The 22,302-nt window shown below is 32.7% G+C and overlaps 1 protein-coding gene across 1 annotated transcript in view; it reads right to left on the reverse strand.

The window, feature by feature from the left end:
* Positions 1 to 3,650: 3,650 nt before the first annotated feature.
* LOC143254478 (AF4/FMR2 family member lilli-like) overlaps positions 3,651 to 22,302 on the reverse strand; it is a 75,964-nt gene continuing 57,312 nt past the window's right edge. Inside the window, exons 2-7 of the mRNA XM_076509654.1 lie at positions 21,224 to 21,287; positions 13,660 to 13,796; positions 12,749 to 12,826; positions 12,178 to 12,271; positions 11,008 to 11,440; positions 3,651 to 7,906 (exon numbers count right to left, since the gene is read on the reverse strand). Of these exons, the coding sequence (XP_076365769.1) occupies positions 7,794 to 7,906; positions 11,008 to 11,440; positions 12,178 to 12,271; positions 12,749 to 12,826; positions 13,660 to 13,796; positions 21,224 to 21,287 (919 nt within the window). The 3' untranslated portion in view covers positions 3,651 to 7,793. The remainder of the gene's footprint in view (positions 7,907 to 11,007; positions 11,441 to 12,177; positions 12,272 to 12,748; positions 12,827 to 13,659; positions 13,797 to 21,223; positions 21,288 to 22,302) is intronic.

The following is a 22,302-nucleotide window of genomic DNA, read 5'->3' on the forward strand; positions in this document are numbered from 1 at the left end:
TCAGTGATCTTGTGCATTTGACCCGAAGCTGCTTTAAGTGTGGTATAAAGGTCAGTTTACGATCAAAGATAAGCCCCAAGAACTTGGTTTCCGGGACCACTGGCAGCAAAACTTCACCGATATGAAGATCAGGGTGAATACCCCGTCGACGGCAAAAGTGCATGCATACAGTTTTGGAGAGTGAGAAATTAAAGCCGTTCGCCAGAGTCCACTTCCGTACACAATTGAGGGCGGTTTGTAGTTGCCGCTCAATATATCTCATGTTTGACGACTGACATGAGATGTGAAAGTCGTCGACATACAGCCCATTCGCAACAGTGAGAGGGAGTTGTTCAGTGATGGCATTTATCTTTATACTGAAGAGTGTAACACTCAATACACAGCCTTGAGGGACTCCAAGTTCCTGTACAAAAGAACGGGAAAGTGTCGAACCCACACGAACCTGGAATCTCCTGTCCATTAAAAATTTTTTAATAAACATGGGTAGATGGCCACGTAACCCATATGTATGGAGGTCTCGCAAAACGCCATACCTCCATGTTGTGTCGTAAGCCTTCTCTATGTCAAAGAATATTGATACAAGATGTTGGCGGTTGAGAAAGGCTTCTCTGATAGATGTTTCAAGACGAATTAGGTGGTCTGTGGTGGAGTGCTGTCGACGGAACCCACACTGGGTGGGCGAGAGGAGGTTGTTTGATTCAAGGAACCAAACAAGACGAGCATTAACCATCCTTTCTAATGTCTTACAGAGACAGCTCGTCAAAGCAATTGGACGGTAGTTTGAAGGAATCTTGGGATCTTTCCCTGGCTTAGAGAAAGGTAAAATAATAGCCTGGCGCCAGGCATCAGGAAAAACATTCTCCTGCCAGATCCGGTTGAAAACAATCAGAAGGACATCAAGAGAACCAGGAGATAGATGGTGCAACATGTCATAATGAATATCATCAGGTCCAACAGACGTACTGGCAGACCGATGAAGGGCCATTTTTTAGTTCCACCAGGGTAAAGGGACAATTATAGTCAAAGAAACAGTCAGTTCGAAAGGAAAGATGTGATCGCTCTGCCCGAGTCTTGATGGCCAGGAAGGTAGAGGAACAAGCAGAAGTGCTAGATACCCGGCAAAAGCTTTCACCTAGAGTGTTAGCGATGTTCCGAACATCAGTCACCTCCTGACCATCAGAGAGTAAGATCGAGAGGGGAACAGAATTGTAGTGACCATTAACCTTTCGAATCCTGTCCCATATGATCTTGGAACTGGTGGTAGAAGATATGCTGGTTGTGAACTTAATCCAAGATTCCTTCTGGCTTTGACGTCTTACCCACCTGTCATGTGCACGGGCCCGTTGGAAAGCAACCCGGTTTGAAAGTGTGGGATATCTACGAAAAGCATCCCTGGCCCGCTTTTGAGCCTTCCGTGCTAAGTGGCAAGCAGGATTCCACCACGGACGAGGATATCGTGGAAAACGTGTCGAGGTTTTAGAAATACACTGAGCAGCTGCATGTGTAATACAGTCAGTTACCGCTGCTACACAGTCGTCTATTGATGGCTGATTTACGATGGCAGGATCAAGTTCTGCGAGAGCAGTGAAAGTGGACCAGTCTGCCTGATCCAGCTTCCACCGGGGCACGCGGGTAGGGTGGCATCGACCACGGCCAGTCTCTCTCAAAAGGATCGGAAAATGATCACTGCCTAGTGGATTACTGTCAACCCTCCATGAAAAATGGGAGAATAATGAAGGGGAGCAAACTGAGAGATCAATAGCGGTAAAGGACTGACTAGGTGCATGAAAGTAAGTGGAAGAACCAGTATTGAAAAGAGAAAGATTGTGATCAGAGAGCATCCGCTCTACAGATCGGCCCCTCCCATCAATAATAGCACTTCCCCAGAGGGGATGATGTCCATTAAAATCCCCTAGGATTAGAAATGGAGATGGCAATTGTTCAACGAGAGCATCAAGATCTGATTGATCATATGTCTCTCCAGGGGACAGGTACAGAGAACAAACAGTGATGGTATGACTCAAGGAAACACGGATGGCTGCAGCCTCCAAGGGTATGTTGAGTGACAAAGACAGGGTGGGCACGTGTTGATCAACCAACAGTGCCACCCCTCCATGTACTCGACCATCACACAACCTATCATTTCTGTACAGAGAAAACTGCCGAATGGAGACAGTATCAGCAGTTTTGAGAAATGTTTCTTGTAAAGAAAGACAAACAGGATGGTAGGAAGCAATCAGCGTTTTGATGTCATCCAGATTAGAACGTAAACCTCGACAGTTCCATTGTATCAAGGTGGCCATTTTTAAGAACGGGTAGGTGAAGTGGCTGTAGAACCCTTCGGTTTACGACCACGTCTTTTTTCTTTACTGTCTTTATTCGGAGGAGGTCTATCAACCTCCATGGATCCTGCTCTGGGTCGGGTGGGAAGGTTTTTGTTATTGGAAGGGGAATCCAGTGACTGAGGACGCGAACGAATAATTGTTTTGTCTCTTGTGGTGGGAGAAAAAGATGTATCAGAAGAAATGCCTGTATTTGAAACTGAAGGACGTGGATCTTGAGGTTTGTTGGAAGGTATGGGAGGAACAGAGATGGGTGTGGAAGTCGATTCATCAACCTTTTTAACCACGGAGGTCAAAAGGCTTTTCATTTGTTTTGAAAACGATTCTATTGGAGGCACAGAAAGATCTGTCTGCACTCCCACTGTAGTTGTGGAATGAAGTGCAGCAGCATATGTCCGAGATGGAGTTGTGGACAGCAATTTCCGAGCCTCAGGATAACTAATGTTATGTGTCGTTTTCAAACGCTGCACCTCTTTTCCTCCAACCATTTTGGGCAAGAATGAAAGTAAGAGGGGTGAGAACCATTGCAGTTTACGCAATGTGGGTTCATGTCACAGTCATAGGCATCGTGGTCCTTGCCTCCACAACGAGCACATGTCAGGAAACCACGACAAGATGTCTTTGAGTGGCCGAATCTCTGACATTGGAAACATCGAAGAGGGTTTGGTATGTATGGCCGAACCCTGCAAATGAGATAACCTGCCTTGATGGTGGCAGGTGCACGTGGTGAAGTAAATGTTAAAACGAGGGTATTTGTTGGCAGTGTAACTCCATCTTTGCGAGTGGAGATGCGCCTCACTGCAGAAACTCCTTGAGTGGAGAGACCAGCGAGAATCTCTGACTCGGGAACGTTCTTCAAATCCCTTTCAACAATAACTCCTCGTGAAGAATTCAAGGTAGCATGGGGTGTAACCTCAATAGGTATATCCCCAATTGCCTTTGAATTCAAGAGGAGTTCACTGTGTTGGGATGTGGATGTTTCAACCAATATGTCACCAGATCGAAGCTTCTTTACTGACTTTGGAGAGCCAGCAAGTCCCTCTAGTCCCTTTTGAATAAAAAAAGGGGATATTTGCCCTAAAGGTTTTTCCGAAAGAGAATGTAATATAAGAAAATGAGGTACGTGTGTTACTGATGTTGAAGATTGCTGTTCTGAGTATTCAAGACGTGGTCGCTTACCCATTGACTGTTTTTTACAATTTTATTTAAATTTTTAGAGGATCCATAGGAAAAAGGAAAAAATTCGGTACCCACTGACCCCACCCACCATGGAGCCCTACAAGGGGACGCACTACAAAGTCACGCAAGGACAATGCAGCAACGCCAGGGTTTCGTGAGCACTATACCCAAACACCAGCATCAGGCACAATGTCCACAACACCCGTTGAGAACTTCCAACACTGGTACTTGGTTGACTCTAGCCCAAGTGGACCAGCCGATTGACCCAAGGGGTGCCACCCAAAGGCCGCCCGTCTACAGGAATTCGAGGCCAAAGTGGTGTGTTAGGGTTGGACTCCTCAACCATCAGGATCCTCTCCTCCCCTTCACGGGTCGCCACACACTGCAAACACGTGGGTGGATGTTTAGATCCCAGAGAAGGTAACCAGATAGAACCGAACCTTCCATGGGAGGTTCCCTCACCACGTACAGGAATCCACACCGAGGGGGGGGGGGATAGACCGAAACATTATAACAACAAAAACAGTAAGCATGTTCAGTGCCAGCTTTTGATCCAATGGGATATGGGTCATGAGGGTAAACCCCGAACTCTGCCATTCCTAAGAAAGAGCTGAATTGTACCTACTTTATATTATTCAACATTAAAGTAAGAAAGTAACTTTTCATCAGCTAGCTTCTTCTCAGTTTAAACTTCAAATCTTACGACTGAATATTTTATTATTTCATGATTTTCTTTATAAAACACGTGACATTTTGATAACTACTAATATATTGTTTTATTCTGTATATAAACACACTGACTTTCACAAACACTTGTTTTAAAATTTAATGTTTATTTACAGTAAAACATACTGAGAAATATCTGTTTAACATATATAAAAACTACACATTTCAATATCTGCAAGCGTCTATGAGTTTTACATGAAGACAAAAAGTAACAATATTCCAGGTACTGTCACTTCCAGTCTATTTTCTCTAAGTTTTACATGAAGACAAAAAATAACAAAATTATCCAGGTACTGTCACTTCCAGTCTATTTTCTCTAAGTTTTACATGAAGACAAAAAATAACAAAATTATCCAGGTACTGTCGCTTCCAGTCTATTTTCTCTAAGTTTTACATGAAGACAAAAAATAACAAAATTATCCAGGTACTGTCGCTTCCAGTCTATTTTCTCTAAGTTTCACATGAAGACAAAAAATAACAAAATTATCCATGTACTGTCACTTCCAGTCTATTTTCTCTTTTTCTCATTACATGATTTATTCACATAATGTTAGTTTCCCAATTATTATGAATTATTGTTACTTAAAATCAACATTCTAAAGTGTTAACAAAGTTGCATATAAGATTAATATAATGTTTCCTTATCACTTAACAAATAAGTTGTGTATACATACAAGTTAATATACAGTTTCTATTCAACTATTACATAAAAAATAAAAGTTTTTGTAGTTAAAACAAATTGTCTAATATGGGTTGCTGAAAATAACTTTACAAAGTATTAAATAGCTATATAATTATATATATATAAAATTAAAATCGTACATCAAATAAGGAAAATGCACATGTTATAATTATAAATATACTGAATAGTTAAACATTTTTCCCATACATCACATTTCCAAACTCTTCTTATTCACTGATAAAATAAGTTGACTCACAGTCAAAGAAACAATAAAATATTAATTCATTTTAAACAATTATAACTGTTTCATGAATATGGTAGCTAGATTTTTGATAAATTACCAGTGATTAGAAGAACTACCTCCAATTTGAAACAAATGTCTGAGTTTAGGCTTATATTAGATAAAACTTAAAAATCTATAATATGTGCATTTCATTAGTATAAAGTTCCTTATAATGTTCGTTTGTAGTATGGACAGTTCTTTATCCAGTCAATGGTTTTAGTAGTTTTAAATTTACTGCATTACAATAATTTATGTACAATGGAGAACTAATCTAATAATAATAATGTAACAATGCTCCCAAGTGACATCAGCAAAACCAAAAAATGTGTTGATGAAACTCAGGAAACTTTTCTTAGGAGTGTTAAACTAGTTTTCAAAACGAACAGATAAATAAACCTTCTGCTAATCAATATAATAACTTAATATCATCGAGTGCAACACCTTAGATCACAAGTATATGATGTTATATCTGTAGTGAAATATGTAAATTAGAAGATATATATTATTCAACTTTTCTACAGTTTATGAGATTTGGAAATTCATCAGGGGCAAAAATTATTTATTTATCAGTGGTTGAAAACTGCATTGTCAGAAATCATACATATTCAAACATCAGTTTTTTTGTTTTGTCTAGAAGAACAAGATATGCCATTGTTTACTTTATGAAATGCCTGTTTCAAGTTCATTTAGAAATTTACTTTTATTTTGTTAAATAAATAAATAAACTACATTTCTAAATAAACTAAATATTTAAGATGAAAAGTAACATTTTCCTAAAACAAAATAATTATAATTTTTTATAATAATTACTGTTAACACTTTCAAACTATCCATGAAAAGTTATGGAGATGTTTATATAATTACTCCATGTTCCTTCAGAACAACATTGTAATAAACTTTCAGACATGCAGAAGTACATTAACCTTTTATATAAAACTACCATTAGTTTGTAAAAACACATTAACGCCAGGTTTATCACAACATTCTAAAAAGTAATTGGAAAGAATCTATTATTTTTAAAATAACATTATGAACCAAATAGCCCACATTACTAGAATTACTGCACTACAAGAAAACTTCTTGAGAAATCCAATGTACAAGGTATTAATTTAACCTCATAAATATATATACATAAATTGATTTATTTCAGATATGAATGTATTCAGTATTACATCACAAATTATATTTGACCTCTAAAATATTTATTCTTAAAATTACAATAACTTTTTCTCACGAAACAGAAACTAGTCATAAGAAAAAGAATTTAAATGTCAGCTTGAATCCAAACGTTTACCAACTGAGATCACTCGTTTGATAAAAACAATCATCCATTTTAAAGGTTCATGTGTCATGTGAAACATTCATTATTTTAAACTTGACAAAACCTTTCTTAATGCGTCATTTTTAGATTCAATGGTCAAACTAAAAGTAACATCAAGCATTTAAAGTCTGAGGCACTATATCATACACAAAACAATATATTACAAAAAACATGCCAGATTTAATAAAAAATGTCGTTTAATTGGTTAATTTACAAGGTTTTTTTTTGGTATTTCACAACTTTCAATGTCATGTTTCTACTAGCTTTCCTTAGGCCTCACATAATAAGATAACCATAAAAAGAGTTCTTCCCTTAACTAATAATAACCAAAACACTGACAGAGTGACAAGTTTATGTGTTTTACATATATTTAGGTCTACTGTGCATAGTTTCCCAATTTTGAGTTAACTTATATTATTTAAGCAATGGTAATAATATATTAAAACCACCCATTTCATTGTTCAACAGAAAGATTAAAAACCTTGTAGAATAAACACTTATCATTTCTTTTAATACTAGTTACCTAAAGGTTCAGTTGCTTTTACAGTTTTATTCAAGATGAAACCATCCTTATTTAAGAGATGGCCAATTTTAATATCCAACTAACAGTTTCTTGTTTCAATTACTTTTAATAAATCCTAGAAGTTACAATTAATTTTTAGAATTTATATGATCTTTCAAGATATTAATTAATTAAGACTTATTTTACTTTAACAGTATGGAAGAACTTCAACTCTTTGGGTCCATGATTTGTTTTAACAATAAATATAAATAATATTTCAGGTTTTTCTGTATAACTGGTTATGAAACAAGGTTTAATCTCTATAGCAAATCAACAAATGCAACTAACTATTACAGTAAAATATATGTACAGAATAAGGAAGGTGAAGAAAAGGACAGAAATGAACATTGCAGTTAACCCTAATAATTCAGAATTAATTTGTACAACTGTACTGTGTTTCATGCATACTTGTTAAAATCTTAAAATACCTAAGAGGTTTGACTTCTAAAACTATATGAATTATTATAATTTATGTTGCACAAACACAGTATGTTTATTCTTTACAAAATAATAAAAAGTAATTACTTATCTCTTCATAGTAAACATACCACATGTAATAATGGCTATCAGTTTACAGTCATATTATGTACAAATACACACACATATTCATGACATCTCTTGGATGAGAGAGTGACATTCGTTTTTGAGGTTGAGAGTCGATTTTTTATGTGACATGAGTATAGCTGTATTCCAGAGAACTAGGTTCCTTCCTTCAGTCTATAGAGGGCAGCCCGAACGTAGTGGATCAGATCAGAAAATGAACTGTGAAGTGTTAGGTGACCACAACTTTTATCAAGTGCACAGAAAAAATCTGAAAGAAGGAAACACTTGATTATAAATGTTTGTTTTCATGTCATCTTTGTGTGATAACATATATTACCAAAGGCACTGAAACAGCACATTTTAGAAAATACACTTGATTGATAGCATCTTATTTTAACAGTGAGTGAGCAACCTGAACAAAGATCTCTTCTTCATCTCGGTGTTCACACACGCCGTGATGTGTGTTGACAACACGATGAAACCGTGTAGCCATTCATGAATACAGCAGGATGTAATTATAACCTCACACTACATGGATTTAACTTTTGAAATCTTTTCTTAACAGATAATTCTGGTTTCAATAAAATATGGGTAGTCTAAAAAATATTAGTTCTGGGGGGTAAGGGGATACATCAAACCTCTTCTTCTACCTCCTTGGCATGTAACAAGGAATATCTAAATATATCTCAGGATGGTTGGTGAAAGTGTTAATACCCATATCAACCACATTAAAATACATTTTTATTTCAACTGGGTTTCTCTTCATCAAGACTATTGAAATGTATTAAAATACTACATCTAGTATCAACTGCTCATGAAATTTTGACTACAGTTCTCTGTTTATTGTTAAGCACAAAGCTATAGAATAAGTTATCTGTGCTCACCAATAATATTCAAATCTCATTCTTGCTATAATAAAACAGAAGAACTAAAAGTGACTTAAGGAAGACAATTCCAGTTGGTTAGTCTTCAAAATTACTTGGTACTATGAAACAGAACTACAAGTGGGTCAAGGAAGACAATTCCGTTTGGCTAGTCTTCATAGTTACTTGGTATTATGAAACAGAACTACGAGTGAGTCAAGGAAGACAATTCCAATTGGCTAGTCTTCACAGTTACTTGGTATTATGAAACAGAACTACAAGTGAGTCAAGGAAGACAATTCCATTTGGCTAGTCTTCATAGTTACTTAGTATTATAAAACAGAACAACTACAAGTGAGTCAAAGAAGGCAATTCCAATTGTTTAGTCTTGAGAGTTACTTGGTATTATAAAACAGAACTACGAGTGAGTCAAGGAGGACAATTCCAATTGATTAGTCTTCACAGTTACTTGGTATTATAAAACAGAAGAACTACAAGTGAGTCAAGGAAGACAATTCCAATTGGCTAGTCTTCACAGTTATTTGGTATTATAAAACAACAGAACTACAAGTGAGTCAAGGAAGACAATTCCAATTGGCTAGTCTTCACAGTTACTTGGTATTATAAAACAGAAGAACTACAAGTGAGTCAAGAAAGACAATTACATTTGGCTACTCTTCATAGTTACTTGGTATTATGAAACAGAACTACGAGTGAGTCAAGGAGGACAATTCCAATTGCCTAGTTTTGTGAGTTACTTAGTATTATAAAACAGAAGAACTACAAGTGAGTCAAGGAAGACAATTCCAATTGGCTAGTCTTCATTGTTACTTGGTATTATGAAACAGAACTACGACTGAGTCAAGGAGGACAATTCCAATTGCTTAGTCTTCACAGTTACTTGGTATTATAAAATAGAAGAACTACAAGTGAGTCAAGGAAGACAATTCCAATTGCCTAGTCTTGAGAGTTACTTGGTATTATGAAACAGAACTACAAGTGAGTCAAGTAAGACAATTCCAATTGGCTAGTCTTCACAGTTACTTGGTATTATAAAATAGAAGAACTACAAGTGAGTCAAGGAAGACAATTCCATTTGGCTACTCTTCATAGTTACTTGGTATTATAAAATAGAAGAACTACAAGTGAGTCAAGGAAGATAATTCCATTTGGCTACTCTTCATAGTTACTTGGTATTATAAAATAGAAGAACTACAAGTGAGTCAAGGAAGACAATTCCAATTGGCTAGTCTTCACAGTTACTTGGTATTATAAAATAGAAGAACTACAAGTGAGTCAAGGAAGACAATTCCAATTGGCTAGTCTTGACAGTTACTTGGTATTATAAAACAGAAGAACTACAAGTGAGTCAAGGAAGACAATTCCAATTGGCTAGTCTTGACAGTTAGTACTCACAATGAATGAGAACTGGACCATTAAGAATTAGGATATACTGTTTACTGATACATGTTATGTATATATATTAGGATATACTGTTTATTGATACATGTTATGTATATATATTAGGATATACTGTTTACTGATACATGTTATGTATATATATTAGGATATACTGTTTATTGATACATGTTATGTATATATATTAGGGTATACTCTTTACTGACACATGTTATGTATATATATTAGGATATACTGTTTATTGATACATGTTATGTATATATATTAGGGTATACTGTTTACTGGCACATGTTATGTATATATATTAGGATATACTGTTTACTGATACATGTTATGTATATATATTAGGATATACTGTTTACTGACACGTTATGTATATATATTAGGATACACTGTTTATTGATACATGTTATGTATATATATTAGGATATACTGTTTACTGATACATGTTATGTATATATATTAGGATATACTGTTTACTGATACATGTTATGTATATATATTAGGATATACTGTTTACTGACACATGTTATGTATATATATTAGGATATACTGTTTACTGACACGTTATGTATATATATTAGGATATACTGTTTACTGACACATGTTATGTATATATATTAGGATACACTGTTTATTGATACATGTTATGTATATATATTAGGATATACTGTTTACTGATACATGTTATGTATATATATTAGGATACACTGTTTATTGATACAGGTTATGTATATATATTAGGATACACTGTTTACTGACACGTATATATATTAGGATATACTGTTTACTGACACATGTATATATATTAGGATATACTGTTTACTGATGCATGTTGTGTATATATATAGATATCTAGAAAATTATTTTAGTAATATGATAAAAGAACAAAATACTCTAGAAAGTGATAATGTCGGTTAAATGATACACAACTCACACACTGAAACTATTATGAAGTTACATATTAAGTGTCCCACAAAACAAAAATGTGTTTATGTGTGTTTCTAATAAAAGTTTTAAACTGCTGTATTTATGTAAGTTAACAGATAAACATGGATCTGGTTTGGCTACAAACATTCCAATGTACCTCTTGAACCACTGTATTCAATCAGGTAGTCGGCTTGTTCCCACAGATCCAAACACATGTGCAGATTGGTCAGGTGTACATTCTGTTTCTGCATGATGTTGTATATTCTTTGAGGGATTTCCACAGTTGGTTGATATTGGGTGCTGGAAAGATGACCAAGACCTGATGACAAACAACTGCTGTGACTGTTCTGTGACTGTAAGGTGCTACAACACACATTCAACTCACTACTACTATAACCACTACTGTGAGACCCCACACTACCTGCAGGTGAAGGTGTGGTTGAATGAGGAGAAGGAATACCATTCAGCCCTGGACTCCCGTGGCTTCTTGAATGGCATGGAGAAGGATATGAGAACAGCCCCAATGAAGATAAAGTATAATTACTGGGGTGTGGTGGTGATGGATGGGATAACACTCGGCAAGCAGGAGACTATAAGAAGATTTTAAAATATTAAATTAAAATGTTGGTAAGGCTATGAAACATTATCTTCATTCTGAGAAAAATTACATTAAAAATAACAAATATTATTAACAGTAATACTGTAGTAAGAAGACGAACAGTTAAGTATTTTTGTAATGTTTTCAAACACACCACTTGAAAATTACATTAAAAAATAACAAGTATTATTGACACTAATATTGTAGTAAGAAGATGAACAGTTAAATATTTTTGTACATGTAATAGTTTCACCATCTTGTCTTATTTATAGTTTTTATTAGATGGTGTTAAGACTAACTAGTGTGTTTCTTGATTAATCAAAGTGACATGCAGTAGTTTAACCATCTTGTCTTATTTATAGTTTTTATTAGATGGTGTTAAAACTAACTAGTGTGTTTCTTGATTAATCAAAGTGACATGCAGTAGTTTCATCATCTTGTCTTATTTATAGTTTTTATTAGATGGTGTTAAGACTAACTAGTGTGTTTCTTGATTAATCAAAGTGACATGCAGTATTTTAACCATCTTGTCTTATTTATAGTTTTTATTAGATGGTGTTAAGACTAACTAGTGTGTCTCTTGATTAATCAAAGTGACATGCAGTAGTTTCACCATCTTGTCTTATTTATAGTATTTATTAGATGGTGTTAAGACTAACTAGTTTGTTTCTTGATTAATCAAAGTGAAATGCAGTAGTTTCAACATCTGTTTTTATTTTCAATCCTCACCTTCTGAAAATCATTTAGAGACTTGTGTAACACTCTAACTTCAGCTCTCCTGAGACGGTAAAGTTTTAGATAGAGCAAAGACTGGCATCTGAGGCTGAAAACCAGAAATAAGAGTAAGAAATTATTTACTTAAATATTACACACTGTTATTTTGGTTGTGTACACTGTTTTGGATTAAACAATGTTTTAAGTAAATTTTAATTTTTTTTAGTATTTTATTTGTCAGCATTAAGTTCATGGACTTACAACTCTAAAATCAAGGGTTTGAATCTCTTTGGTAAACAGAGCAAACATATTCTACTGCACTAAAGATTATGATCAGTTTCAGTATTTCTTTTATCTTGTTTGACATTAATATTACTCTTATGAACTGTTTTCAACAGTTGATTCTAATTTTAATTTCAGAACAGTGTTTTAAAGTATTGTATAGTATGTAATTAGAAGGTCACATCTATTCCCACACTTAAAATTACATATTTTTGAAACAGTTCTACATGAACGTTGTTCTGTACTTTAATTAAAATTCTGATACCCATACCAGTAGTCTACAGAATACAAAATTTATCAATACCTTAACACTGCTAATCTTCTGTCAGTATTTTCACAACTTAAACTGTGTTGATTTTTTTGAAAATTGGAAGAAATGTGCCTAAAAAAATGAAATGAAAGTAAAAATATCTCACAATTATGTAATTTGCAATATATGAACAAATTTAGAATATATATTTCTAGTTGAAATATGTACAAAAGAATTGGAAAATAACAAAATCACATCATGAAAATAAATCATTACAAAAATATAAACACATAATTGTTAGTCATTCTAACTGATAAATATTTTAATTATAATTTTTGAAGACAGTTGATGAAACTTTACAAATAAGTTTGACAAACGTGTAATGACGAGAAGGCTGTAACTAGCATACAGAAGAAATTAAAATTATTTATCATATTAAACATGCCAAGTAGTACATTTCATAGTAAAAATATGTACATATAATGTTATAGTTATATTTTATATTCCTTCACAATGAAGATGTACATATAATGTTATACTTATTATAATTTATATTCTTTAACAGTAAAGATACACACATAATGTGATAATTATATTTTATATTCTTTCACAGTGAAGATATACGTATAATGTTATAGTTATTCTATATTATATTCTTTCACAGTGAAGATATACGTATAATGTTATAGTTATTCTATATTATATTTTTTCACAATGAAGATATACATATAATGTTATAGTTATTCTGTTTTATATTTCTTCATATACATATAATGTTATAGTTATTCTATTTTATATTCTTTCACAGTGAAGATATACATATAATGTTATAGTTATTCTATTTTATATTCTTTCACAGTGAAGATATACATATAATGTTATAGTTATTACATATACTTAATAAAATCTAAACTATAAACTTATAACATACCTAATCAAACCAAAACTACAAACCTATCACACACCTAATTAAGCCTAATGTTTCTTTGTACATTGTGTAAACTTTGCGAGTATCTACACGATTGTGCTCCATTGCGTTTCCTGTAAGTGTAAAGTACAAAACAGCTTCTAGATATTGCATCGCTTGAACAGTCCTGTCTCCCTAAAATAGAGAAAAATAATCTCAGTATTAACAAGTAGTTATACTAGCTAGTTTCTAAACATACTTATAGAAATTGTAACAAAATTAAACAATTAGTTTGGTATAACTTAAAACGTTGACAGAAACTGACTTTACACAGTAACTAGTCTGACAACACATGAAGCATTTCGGGCAACAAAATATAGTAATTTATCACAAAATGTAATCAATGCCCAATACTACTGTATAAATACTAAAATGGGATAGAGAAATTTTCCCAGTGTATATACTTATCCATCCTTCTATATCATTTCTATAACAAACTCAATCTGTCACCTCTATGTATATCTGGGTATGAATGTTAAAGATTATCCTATTATAAATTACTTTAGAAATGTTAAGTTTAAAGTGTATGAGAAACGTTTTAATATTCAGTTTTTCTTAATATCATAAAAAAAAGTTGAAAATATTTATATCTGGAATACTCATTCAAGTTAATATTCTACGAAGAATATTAATTTAAGAACTTTATAATCTTACTGTTTACCAAGTGAAGCCTTAAAACAAGGAATATAAAATGTAATGCTCCTCACATTTCTATGTTAACATTTATTAAAAAAGATTATAATACTTATGTAAAAATCATATCAGTCTAAAATAATAAATACCATACAATGTTAAAACAGATAAACAAATAAAAAATTTAATCAAGGTCAATAAAAAAGCTGACTACATGTTTCAATGTCATCTTCAGTAGTGAGTTGCAAGATATAATCAGGTTTGCGATCACCATGTGAATATTTAACCCTATATTTTTGTATAAATATTTGTCTAGTCTTCATCTCTATTTAATAACACATGATACTTTATATATTTAATTACTTCCAATGATTCTTTAATATTTTTAGTTACTATACTATTACTGTAATATTACAGTATTTTCCCACAATATCAAATGTTGTGTTTCATGTGCATGTTCTACTAGTACCGAATTTTCAATTTTTTTTTAAAAGACATAAAGATCTGGTGAATACTTATACAAATGTGTACACAGATCATATGATTTATTTAACAAAATAAATAAGACAGGATTAGGCCTTTCAACCCACTCCTGAAGATCACATTACAACTTTGAAACACGTAAAGTCAAGATTTCAGCGGTCGTATACTGACCTTCATTAAAACGTCTTTAATTGTTGATCTATTTTAACATTATACACAGAGATAACACTTTGACTTACAAATAAATGTTGTTTTACTAGTTGGTAGAACTTTGAAAACACTATTCCTCTTCAGCTATAAATCAATCTGAACTACACACACTTTAATACCAATGTAGTGTCTGTATTGAAATCAACTTTTAATAATCTAAAAAATATATTACCTTACTGTGAAAACTGCAACTTGCAATTAAAACAACAACTTATAATTAATAAATAAAAAAATATTATTTGTTGCACTGCCTACAAGGTTAAATAACACATTCAGAAATTATTTTTCACAATTGATTCTATATTTCCTTACATTGTTGTTAAATACATTATATATCCATACTTCCTCTTATACAATGAATTATAATAAGTAAAGAAAGAATATTAATTATTTACTTTCAGTGGTTATTTAAAAACTTTCACATATGACCATTAGTACCACGAGTATAATGTTTTCACCATATTTGTAACAATCTTTAATCATTGTAATCTTTACTATCTCACCACAAAATCATACAGAAGAACTTAAAATCTTATAACTTAATACAGTGAGTAGTTATATAAGTGTGGATAATATGATAAAACAATTAGTAGATTTGTGATGAAACTTTAGTCACCATAATTAAACATTAAAAAACTAAAACAGCTCTGAATTCATCTAACAATTACTAATGAAAACTCTAGTATTGATAAACTGATTATAACTCTAGTACTGATAAACTGATTATAACTTTAGTATTTTGTAATTGATTATAACTGTCATATTTAGTAACTGATTATAACTCTAGTACTGATTAACTTATAAAACTTTAGTAATGATTAACTGATTATAACTCCAGTACTCATAAACTGATTATAACTTTAGTATTTATTAACTGGTTATAATTCTAGTACTGATTAACTTATAAAACTCTATTACAGATTAACTTATAAAACTCTAGTACTGATTAACTTATAAAACTCTATTACAGATTAACTTATAAAACTCTAGTACTGATTATAATTCTAGTACAGAATAACTTATAAAACTCTATTACAGATTAACTTATAAAACTCTAGTACTGATTATAATTCTAGTACATATTAACTTATAAAACTCTAGTACTGATTATAACTCTAGTACAGATTAACTTATAAAACTCTAATACTGATTATAACTCTAGTATAGATTAACTTATAAAACTCTAATACTGATTATAACTCTAGTATAGATTAACTTATAAAACTCTATTACAGATTAACTTATACAACTCTATTACAGATTAACTTATAAAACTCTAGTACAGATTAACTTATAAAACTCTATTACAGATTAACTTATACAACTCTATTACAGATTAACTTATACAACTCTAGTACTGATTATAATTCTAGTACAGATTAACTTATAAAACTCTATTACAGATTAACTTATAAAACTCTAGTACAGATTAACTTATAAAACTCTAGTATAGATTAACTTATAAAACTCTATTACAGATTAACTTATAAAACTCTAGTACAGTTTAACTTATAAAACTCTATAACAGATTAACTGATAAAACTCTAGTATAGATTAACTTATAAAACTCTATTACAGATTAACTGATAAAACTCTATTACAGATTTACTTATAAAACTCTAGTATAGATTAACTTATAAAACTCTATTACAGATTAACTTATAAAACTCTAGTATAGATTAACTTATAAAACTCTATTACAGATTAACTTATAAAACTCTAGTACAGATTAACTTATAAAACTCTATTACAGATTAACTTATAAAACTCTATTACAGATTAACTGATAAAACTCTATTACAGATTAACTTATAAAACTCTATTACAGATTAACTTATAAAACTCTAGTACAGATTATAACTCTAGTACTTATTAACTTATTACACTATGTAACAAAATTTTTATTTTCTTGTTCCTGAGCACATAGTGTTATTTCCCAATTGCTTATGCCTGAAGTAAATGGAAAAGACCTATTTTTCTCTTCAAACTTTGCTTTTCTGACCTCGGTAATGAAATTTTCAAATTTACCCATTTTCCAGAACATTTCAGGTAGATTCAGTGCTGAGTTGCTGATAGAGAATTTTCTCGAACTTACAAGAACCTTTCAAAATTTTCTAGACTTTTCATAGTAATATACACTGCTGGTCAAATGAACATAAAGAAAAAATATGCATTTTTGTGTTGTTATACTCAACCACTTATTTGAGTAGAGCTTCAAGATATGAAAATAAGAAAAGGGAAACTAAAAATAATAAAACGTGTTTAGCATTTAATAGGGAAAATGTGAACACTATGAAATTAGCCTAAATACTAGATTGTCACAAGTTTAAGACCATACTGAAACGATGCGTTAATCGGTAAACATGAAACGAAATTTAGTCATCTGTGTTCAAGCATTAGCGTTGTCAACATCTCCCACTGACTTCTCCTGTGTTACATTGGGTAAATACATGGCAAAGGCTAAAAAGTTGACAGAGTTTGAATGTGGCAGAATTGTCGAGCTGCAAAAGAAAGATCTCTCTCAACGTGTCATCGCTGGTGAGATTGGGCGTAGTAAAACTGCTGTTGCAAACTTCTGAAAAGACCCTGAGAGATACAGAACGAGAATTTCAAGTAATCAGCCCAAGAAAATTTCACCGGCTTTGAGCATTAGAATTCAACGGGTTGTCCGGCAAGACGCCAGCCGATCTTTGAACCAGATTAAGGCCTTTACAGACTCAGAATGCAGCTCAAGAACAATAAGAAAGCATCTACGAGAGAAAGGCTTTAAAAACCGTAAACGTCTTCAAAGGTCACCCCTTCTTCTACACCATGAAACAGCTCGGTTAAACTTTGCTGAGAAGCAGTAGTAAACATGGGAAGTAGAAAAGTAGACAAAGGTTTTGTTCTCTGATGGGAAAAAATTTGACCTGGATGATCCAGATGGCTTCCAACATTACTGGCATGGTAAGGATATCCCACCGGAGACATTTTCTATACGACACAATGGAGGAGGTTCCATCATGATCTGGGGTGCTTTCTCCTTCCATGGAACAGTGGAGCTTCAGGGGCATCAAAGAGAAGCTGGCTACATTGAGATGCTGGAGAGAGCATCCTTATTGACTGAAGGCCCTCGCTTGTGTGAAAATGACTAAATCTTTCAGCAGGACAACACTGCAATCCACAAAGCCCACAGGACAAAGGACTTTCTCATTCTCTTTTGGACCATCCAGCATGTTCGCCCGAACTGAACCCCATTGAAAACGTTTGGGGGTGGATGGCAAGGGAAGTCTATAGAAATGGACATCAATTCCAGATAGTGCATGATCTTTGTGAAGCCATCTTCACCACTTGGAATAATATTCCAGCCAGCCTTCTGCAGATGCTTATATAGACCATACCAAAGCGAATGTTTTAAGTTATTCACAATGATGGCCATGCAACTCATTACTGAGACCTCTTGTTGGGCATTTACTACCCTGTTTAGGACTTCTTTTTGGTATGGTCTTAAACTTTTGACCAGCTATTATTTAGGCTAATTTCATAGTGTTTACATTTTTCCTATTAAATGCCAAGAAAGTTTTTTATTTTTATTTACCCTTTTCTTATTTTCATCTTTCGAAGCTCTACTCAAATATGTGGTTGAGTCTAACAATGCAGAATGAATATTTTTTCTTTATGTTCATTGGCCTTAAGATTTTGGCCAGCAGTGTATATACACGAGCTCACCACTTACCACTTCAGTTTGTTCTAGCTGCCAAGTGAACACATTGACCTATCTGATTTTATCAGAGATGGTATCAAGAAGCTGCAAGCATTCTCAAGACCCATTCTACTATGTATGTGGCTAATGTATCAAGACAAGAGCAAAAAAATACTCTGTGACAGCATCTGTTAAAATGTGTGAAGCCTACAAGACATATTTCAGCATGCCTGTCAGGGATCAATACAAACCCTGAGCACCTCATTTTACCTGGAAACATTGCAAAAAAACTCTAGAAGGTAAGACGGACAATTTTTGTTTGCTTGAATAGCAAGATTTTATATTATACAAAGTTTAGACTTTTGAAATTTAAATATCTTTTGGTGCACCTCAAAGAAGAATACAACAGCATCAAGACCTTGGTAGAAGCCTTGAAGTATGATGAGTATGGTTATGGGATAATTCAAAATGGTGGCATTCCTGATGGGTCTCCAAGAAGGCTTTACCAAGTTTCCTTATTGTTCTTGCCTTTGTGATAGCAGGGACACTGCAGTGCACCACAATAGGAAGCTGTGGCCACAACGAACCGAGTTCTCTGTTGGGAGGCACAATGTGAAGTGTGAGCCACTAGTGGACCTCCAGAAGATGTTGTTCCCACCATTGCTCATAAAATAGGGTCTCATGAAACAATTTGTCACAACTCTTGATAAGGAGTCTGCAGCCTTCATGTACCTTTGAGTCTTCTTCCCTAAGCTCTCTGAGGCAAAGGTCAAAGCTGGTTTCTTCGTTGGACCACAAATAAAGAAGATCCTGGAGTGCACAGAATTCCCCAAGAAGCTCAGTAGGAAGAAAAAAACAGCTTAGGGCAGCTTTGTCGTAGTGGTTTGGGGCTGCTTAGGAAATCACAAAGCCAAAAATTATGTGGAACTGGTTGAGGCTCTGTTGAAGAACTACAGCAAAATGGACTGCAGGATGTCCCTGAAAGTCCATATCCTTGACACTCATGTTGATAAATTCAAGGAGGACAAGGGAGCATACTCATAGGAGCAAGGCAAGCACTTCCACCAAAGATATACTGGACTTTGAATACTGCTACCAAGGAACGCGTAATAAAATCATGATGGGAGACTATATTTGGGGGCTGATACATGAAAGTGATTTATGTTACAGTCACAAATCTCAAATAACTACTCACTTCTAAACATTTTTGTGTAACTTTAGTATAAATACATGTAAATCTTAATTCATATGTTGTTTTATTCAGACCTTACATAAATGAAAATGTGCAAATTTGCCTGTTTTTATAAAGAAAATAGTTTAATTTCTAAATTTCATTATCCAGGTCACCAAAGCAAAGTTTGAAGGGACTAACAGCCATTTTCTGTACTTTTACAACATGAGCAATTAAAAAATAACACATACTATCAGGAACAAAATTTGTGTTACATAGTGTTATAACTCCAGTATTGATTAACTGATTATAACTCTAATATTGATTAACTGATTATAACTATGGTACTGATTAACTTATAAAACTCCAGTATTTATTAACTGATTATAAGTCTAGTACTGATTAACTGATTATAACTCTGATATTGATTAACTTGTAAAATCCTAGTATTGATTAACTGATTATAACTGTTGCAGTGAATAAGTGATGGAATCTCCGTATTAAACAAAACGACTAAAAGTAACCTTTTTAATGTAAAAATTTGATTGTGTATGGGTTCATAATATTTTTTGTAAAAGCAGTTTATTTTGTTGTTTCATAATAATTTTTAATGTTTAGATAGATAACTAAAATTAGCAGATACTAACATTTTTGTTGGGCTAGTTTGGGTAATTTTTCATAAAATTTCTTATTGCATCTAATACTGCCAAACTTTTGTGAAAACAAAAATGTTTCAACAAAAGATATGTGGACCATTAAAATGAATAAACACTGTCAATTCCTTATTCGACACTTTCTGTAACACATAAATTATAACACATTTGTCTGAACTGTTTTGTCAGAACCCAAGTAATAATTAACATTTTGTCCTGTTAGAATATCTTTTGAAGAGTAGTGATTATAATGGTACACCAATCGTTTTTTGTGTTTATATTAAAGTACATTAATATCAAAGCTTTAATTATCAGGGTTATACTTGTTTCTTCTACAATCTTCTCTTCAACATATGTACCTTTATAAGTATAAAAAATATTCTGACATTTTTATATATATTTTTATTAATTAAACTGATGAAGAGCACCAAACTTATGTTTATAAGATTATTTTTCTCACTAACTCAGAAAATATAAAAAGTTATAAGCATATATAAACATTTTTGTTTGATCAGTTGCTTTAAGATCATTTAAAGTTGTTAGGCTTTCTGTGAATGTTTTCTAAGTCACCAAGCTGCTATGAAGAAAAACATTTATCAGTAAAAACAGATTAAATATGTTTGTCAGTTACTTCTAAGAGTTAAATTATTTTACTTCTGTTTCTTTTACTCCAGTGAACCACCTTATGTAAATAACCAAAAACTCAAAGAAAATAGAGAGATAACTGTACCTCTCTATCTGCCTGATGTTTCAGTTCCTTAGCCTCATTGAGGTAAATTTCTGAAGAATAGTGCCTGAAAATATAAAAAGTTTAAAAATATTTCAAACTGAAAACAAGAAATTACAAATGTTTTTCACAAACAGGGAACAACAACAAATAATTATGGGTTTATTTATTTGTACAAACATGAAATAAGTCCAACAAATGTATCAAAAATTAATAGCACAAAGAGTGTTAATAGTCAGAAATATAGGAACTATAGGTAGTAAAAATGAGGCAGCACCCTCATGCTTGACATATGGGGATTCTGGGCACATGTGGTTCCCATCATACAGAATGGGTTCAGTTTTATTCTATGTTTTCAGCACCCAACTATTAAGACTAATCCATCAGGAAAAGTAACAGTGTAATGTGTTAGAAACTTTAGTTGGAATAGTATAATGTGTTAGAAACTTCAGTTGGAATGAATAGTATAATGTGTTAGAAACTTTAGTTGGAATGAATAGTATAATGTGTTAGAAACTTTAGTTGGAATGAATAGTATAATGTGTTAGAAACTTTAGTTGGAATGAACAGTATAATGTGTTAGAAACTTTAGTTGAAATGAATAGTATAATGTGTTAGAAACTTTAGTTGGAATGAATAGTATAATGTGTTAGAAACTTTAGTTGGAATGAATAGTATAATGTGTTAGAAACTTTGGTTGGAATAGTATAATAGAAACTTTAGTTGGAATAGTATAATGTGTTAGAAACTTTAGTTGAATAGTATAATGTGTTAGAAACTTTAGTTGGAATAGTATAATGTGTTAGAAACTTTAGTTGGAATGAATAGTATAATGTGTTAGAAACTTTAGTTGGAATGAATAGTATAATGTGTTAGAAACTTTAGTTGGAATAGTATAATGTGTTAGAAACTTTAGTTGGAATAGTATAATGTGTTAGAAACTTTAGTTGGAATGAATAGTATAATGTGTTAGAAACTTTAGTTGGAATGAATAGTATAATGTGTTAGAAACTTTAGTTGGAATAGTATAATGTGTTAGAAACTTTAGTTGGAATGAATAGTATAATGTGTTTAGAAACTTT

This window comes from Tachypleus tridentatus, chromosome 6, assembly GCF_004210375.1.
Source record: "Tachypleus tridentatus isolate NWPU-2018 chromosome 6, ASM421037v1, whole genome shotgun sequence".
NCBI classification, from domain to species: domain Eukaryota; kingdom Metazoa; phylum Arthropoda; class Merostomata; order Xiphosura; family Limulidae; genus Tachypleus; species Tachypleus tridentatus.